Below are 6000 nucleotides of genomic sequence, written 5' to 3'. Positions count from 1 at the left end.
CTTGTTCTTTTCATTCATTGTTTACATTTCTTGGGGTTAAAATAACTGGCATACCATACTTGTCTGAGCAGGCAATGACCAATGCTACACATAGCTTTCCATATGTTGTTAAGGCAAGAGACATTCAGAATTTAAAGGCAGGAGCATTAGGATACAGTGAAAGTGCTATGTCTGTCCATGTGTCTGGGCTGCTTAGCATCTTTTCCCACTGAAGACATGCTTGGGAGGTTGCATCCACTGTACCGGTTGATGTTTCTGGAAACATAAGAAAGGGAAAGTGACTCATCTTGACTTTGTCCATTTAATAGCTCTCATTTTGTTAAGAAAACCTAACACCTCATGTCCTGATAGAATGCAGTACATGAATTACAATCAAGAATTAGGCAAAGGCTCCTCACATCTTGAGTTTCAATAGATACCATTATGTTTGCAAAACAGAGCATATCTGGGGTGTGAGAGTTAGACCTAGCAGTTTCTTTGTTTATCTTACATGCAAACTTTGGAAGCAGAGCAAAAAGTTCAGTCTACTCTTCCAACTCCCTTTGCAGAGATGTCACGTTTATTTATATGTGACAAATAAAACTTTGTGCTTTAAACATGTTTACATTCTACAAAGCCCTTTCCTGAAACCATGTCCTTTGAAGACAGTACAGTGGTACCTCGGGTTAAGTACTTAATTTGTTCCAGAGGTCTGTTCATAACCTGAAACTGTTCTTAATCTGAAGAACCACTTTAGCTAATGGGGCCTCCTGCTGCCGCCGCACCACCGGAGCATGATTTCTGTTCTCATCCTGAAGCAAAGTTCTTAACCCAAGGTACTATTTCGGGTTAGTGGAGTCTTTAACCTGAAGCGTATGTAACCCGGGGTACAACTGTACATTCGGAACCAGCTCTCTGAAATTTGTTCCTACAAAGTTTTGAGTACTGAGATTCAGGCTGCTTCATGCATTTATCTGGTCAATGGGTCTCTTTTGCATGGTGCAAGTACACAGTGGAAACACACACTCAAAGCAAGGGTCCTCAATCTTTTAAAATTCCAGGACCAAAATAATGGGAATCCCTGGCACCCCAAAATACCATTTTGCCAGAGAAAAAACTGGTGATACTCAGTGAAGCAAAATATTCATGCACACTCCAAATAAGCAGAAGAAACGGGCAAACAAAAAGCAAGTTAAACAATAAAAAGCAGCCAAAATACCAGGAACCTCTCCCCCCCCCCCCCGCCCCAATTAAACAACATGCAATCTGGGGTATGAAAAGGAAGAGCGCAGGGCAGCTGGAGGCCTGCACTTCTCTTTCCAGCAAGATTTAAAAGCTGGAAAGGAGCTCAAAAAATGTTTTCAAAAGAAATGGCAGGGGGTCTGGGGATGCCATGATGCCCACGGGCACCATGTTGGGGGCTCCAGAATTAGAGTACAATTGGCCAACTAAGTGTGTGGATCATTGTTGAGTATAATCTATTGCAAGCAAACGTTAGAAATTAATCAATGCTTGAAGTGTTAAAACAGACCTGTATGTATTAAATTGTGTGCTGGGAAATGCTAAACCCCTGGAATTAACAAGTGATGAGAACTAATTAAGATAGGCTCAATTTCCCTTGTCCAGAAAATCATCTTGGGGTGGGGGGATGAGTCATTACAAAAGCCAATGGATCAAATGAACTTAGTGTAAGATGGCAAATAGATCAACAGATAAAGAGGGCTTGCAGTAGCAAGAGTTAAGAGTGGTGTCTCTGGAAAGTTATGTGGGCAGAAGCTAAAGAAAAGCTGCAGGCAGGCAGAGAACCATGGCTGATGTTTGACTCCTAAGCTGCACCTATGGAGGAAGCAAGAGCCTCTTGAAGTATAAGGCTGGGAACCTCTCCATCATAGGGTCAGTTTGTATATATGTGTAAATAAACCATATAACATAAAGGCACCACAGTCATTGCTGTGCCTCATTCCCAAAACATGAACCTTGGGTAAGCATGCCTGGAACCCCTGGAATCTCACACTACTTGGCAATTGGGATGGCGTGTAACAATACCTTTATAACAAATGCAGTAGTTCTCCCTCATTTACAAGAGATGTATACATTTTTAAATAAACTATCAGATTCTATGCAGTTTACGAAATGATCTTTTGCAGTTGAACTGGGTTTTGGAGTAGTTTGCTGGTCCTGCTATATTTTTTGTGTGTCTGTCCAGCTTTTAATTAGATGGGTCTTTGACACTGAGAAAAATAATGGCTTGCCACAGGGAAAGCTTAGCAGGATACAACGCCTGCTGCGAGCAATTCCAATTAGTGTTGCTAATGACGTGTCAGCATTGCTCTGTCCCTTTGATTGTTTGCCAAAGAGAAGGCTTTTATGACAAACTGAGGAGAGCCAAACAAGGAAAAACAGAGAATACAGTGGATTAATTCAGCAAGCAGCAACTAGGTCAGTGGTTCTCAACATGTGAAGTGCTTCCATAGTGAAATATGGGGGAGGTTGGCGTTCCCCTGTGACATCTTCCTAGTATACTGTATGTTCTAACTGGGCCAGGAGGCAAAGTTCCAATGCTTGTGTTGATTGGCTGTGCCAGGGACCAATAGGGTGGCTATCAGTGTGTTCTCCAAAGCTTCCTTTTAAGCTAGTATGGTGGACTTACGTGCCCTATTTCCTATGTTTAAAAATTCATCACATGAAATGGTCCTGCTGAAGGGAGAAGTATCATATAATAAACCAGAGCATTCACATTAGTGTGTGGACTCCTGAAGCCCATCAGATACAATTTTTAACTTCACCACTTTTTGAGGGAGTTATTATTTAAGTGAGGCTTCCAAAGGACTGAGCATCTGCATGAATGCTCCAGCTCACATGGTATCTCCTCAATGTAGCTATGGCAATGGGACTACTCTGTGCAGATATTTAAATGAATGAAATGGGGCTGTGGATCTCTGGGCCCGCTTCCTTTTCATGTATGTATGGGCAGGGTAGTTCGCAAACAGCTATGAATCAAGTCACCCCTGGTTTGAATATCATAAATTCACTGAGACCAACCTCAGACCTCTACTCCTCAAAATGAAGATAAAACTGCCCTCTCTTTACATGGGTGCTGTACAAATTACAGGAAGATAATATATGTGATATGCTCTGAACAGACTTGAAGCTCTGCATAAACACAATACTTAAACTGAATTACTTAATTCAACACACGTGTTGAGCTGGGGTGAGGAACCTGGGGTCTTCCAGATGTTGCAGGACTCTTGAACTCTCAATAGTATACTCCAGCAACTTCTAGAGGGCTATAGTTCCTCAGCCCAACCCAGGACAGTCATTTCAAGCCTTTAAAAAAATTATCTAACGTGAGTTGTGCTGTTTTCCTAAAGTGTTTCATAGTCATCATTTTAGCAAACCTTACAAGAGTTGTGATGATATTATACCATTACATTATAGATGGGGGAGAACCTGAGAACCCAGTGAATTCAAAGCCAAGGCAAGATTTGATCTATAGAACTCCCTGGTCTTCCGTCTCCACCTCCTTTACATTATCCCTAATGCAACACTGTGCTATGTGGGGTGCTTGTGATATCTATCAGCACAAAAGTCTCATTTTTTCCACTTACGTTTTCCGAGTCTTGCACCGCCCAAGAACTGATCACGTAAACCAAACGATGCTTGATCCCAGACAGTTAAGTCCAGACAAGATTGCTGCAGCTGAGATGCGGTAACCCCATTAAAGACAAACAAGTGGTTCCATTGTGGCTGGGCTTGTTTCTTCAGCACAGGAGTCCTTTGTTTTAAGTCACGTTGCCCCAGGATGCAAAGGCAGCTTCCCAAAGAGAAAGTTAGAAGCCATTCAGTGAGATTTATGACAGGGAAAAGGTGAGGGCACAATCCAGCTAAAGTTATGCATTTTCAGTCTCCTTGATTTCAGTGAGGAAGTTGAGCATGCCCCATTTGAAAGCAACAGGGACTTTAAAGTGCTCAACTTTGACTGAACTCTGCCCCTACTTTGCAGAACAAACCAGTATCTCATGGCACCTTGAAGTCTGACATTTATCGAGGCTTGAGATACAATTAATGCAGGCATCAAATGAAGCAGGCGCTAGCCTACAAAGGTTCATACTACAATTCATGAATTGTTAAGGTACCAAAATACAATGCCATTTTTTTCTTGCCACTGACTAACTAACGTAGCTACTCTTCTTGAATTACTTCAGGAAAGTTTTATAAAATACCTTACAATCCTTCAATTCTGTTGGTCTTTCTGTTTTTACTATAGGAGACTTTAAATAAAGCAGGGGTAAGGAACCTTCCTCCTGCCAACCTAGCAGTTTGAAAGCACGTCAAAGTGCAAGTAGATAAATAGGTACCGCTCCGGCAAGAAGGTAAATGGTGTTTCCGTGCGCTGCTCTGGTTCGCCAGAAGCGGCTTAGTCATGCTGGCCACATCACCCAGAAGCTGTATGCCGGCTCCCTCGGCCAATAAAGTGAGATGAACGCCACAACCCCAGAGTCGGCCACGACTGGACCTAACAATCAGGGGTCCCTTTACCCTTTACCTTTAAGGAACCTTCAGTGCATGGGCATAATTAAACCTGGCACAGATCACAGTTTGGCCAGAGAGGCAGTTTTGCACATGACGTCATAAATGACATTGGGTGGGCAGATAAGGGCATGGCCACAAAAGAACAACCATGAGCTTAACGTGAGCTCTTGACTGCTCCTTTGCATGTAGGGTTTACTGACAACATCAGTCAACTGATCAGTTGATTCCAGCTCATCAGGCTGTACTAACTGTACTAACTACCAGTACAGGGAGCCCCTTTGAACTTTGACAGGTGGGCAGGGCCTTTTGTCTGTTAATGCTGGTCCACAGGGAGGGGCCAGATTAAGCATCTGGTCCCTGGCTGGATCCAGTTCCCCACTCCTGCACTAAGGTCTTGTCCCTCATCCATACACACACACACACACACACACACACACACACACACAAACAGAGATTTGTCTTCTTGACTTTGGCAGTTACGAGGCTGTACCATTCATTTTGGGGCTGCTAATCACTACAATTCTTACTGGCCAGTATTACTGCTTCTAACCATTTCCCCAGGGGTAGCACACAAGGGACCTGCATGGACAGGTACCATTCCTGTGCCCCATCTCTTGGCAAAAGCTCTTTGCCTTTCATGACAAGTAGATTCAGGGGGAGTTTGCAGTGAAAAGCAGCGGGCAAGAAAAGAGTTAAGCACCTCCTCATTCTACTGCATCATTAGCTATGCCCAATTGTTTTTCTTTCCTTTTTTCAAAGAAAGTGTCAGGATTCTGTTATACATGTTTAAACTGGCTAAACTAAGTCTGGGAGGAAGGGAATACTAAGGCTGTGAAAGCAGTCTCCTCTTTATATTCTCCCATACAGACAAGGCCGGCGTTTCTTAGAAATGCATGTCTGCCAGCCTTTTGGCCAAAATCAGGACCTGACATGCATGCGACTAGAAAGGAATCCAGCCTCTGGAAGAATGAAGCTGCATGCTCCTGGCAACTCTCTTTGCAGGAAGAAGGCAGCTACATTTTGCATCACTTACAGTTACTAGCCAACTGAAGATTTCAACCTTGATCACACTTTTATCTTCAAGGCCTTTTTGGTGAGAAGGCGATGCTGCCAATTGATATAACATTCTTATCTTGTACATATTTTTACTTCCTCCATCTCAGTCATCTGTCAACTACAACCTAACCACCATGGTCACTATATCTTTTTGCATTTTAAACCCAAGTCACAGAATTGGACCAATCTTGGGCTCACTCTGTGATGCCCAGAAATATTCTGCCATGCAGATGATAATGTCTACAATCCAGCTATAGTTACACAGCTTTAACGCCATCATTTTGACAGGAGATATTTAAGCCCATACTTAACTATTCCCACTGAAATGAGAAGAATTGCAAAGGGTGTACCAGTGGTTTGTTGAGCATAAGGTTAAGCTGCACACACTTAACAGTTACCTGATTTTACATATAAGGTTTTCTCTTAAACTAA

At 42.8% G+C, this 6000-nt stretch overlaps 1 protein-coding gene across 7 annotated transcripts in view; it reads right to left on the bottom strand.

Moving 5' to 3' along the window:
* SYTL3 (synaptotagmin like 3) overlaps positions 1–6000 on the bottom strand; it is a 32951-nt gene continuing 26951 nt past the window's right edge. For all 7 annotated transcript variants that reach the window (XM_081856519.1, XM_081856520.1, XM_081856522.1 and 4 more), the window contains 2 exons: positions 3588–3793; positions 1–255 (listed from right to left, as the gene is read on the bottom strand). In XM_081856519.1, coding sequence (XP_081712645.1) covers positions 125–255; positions 3588–3793 — 337 coding nt within the window. In that variant the 3' untranslated portion in view covers positions 1–124. The remainder of the gene's footprint in view (positions 256–3587; positions 3794–6000) is intronic.

Source organism: Podarcis erhardii (assembly GCF_964252035.2).
Source record: "Podarcis erhardii genome assembly, chromosome: 3".
Taxonomy (NCBI): domain Eukaryota; kingdom Metazoa; phylum Chordata; class Lepidosauria; order Squamata; family Lacertidae; genus Podarcis; species Podarcis erhardii.
This window is presented reverse-complemented; position numbering and strand designations above follow the sequence as displayed.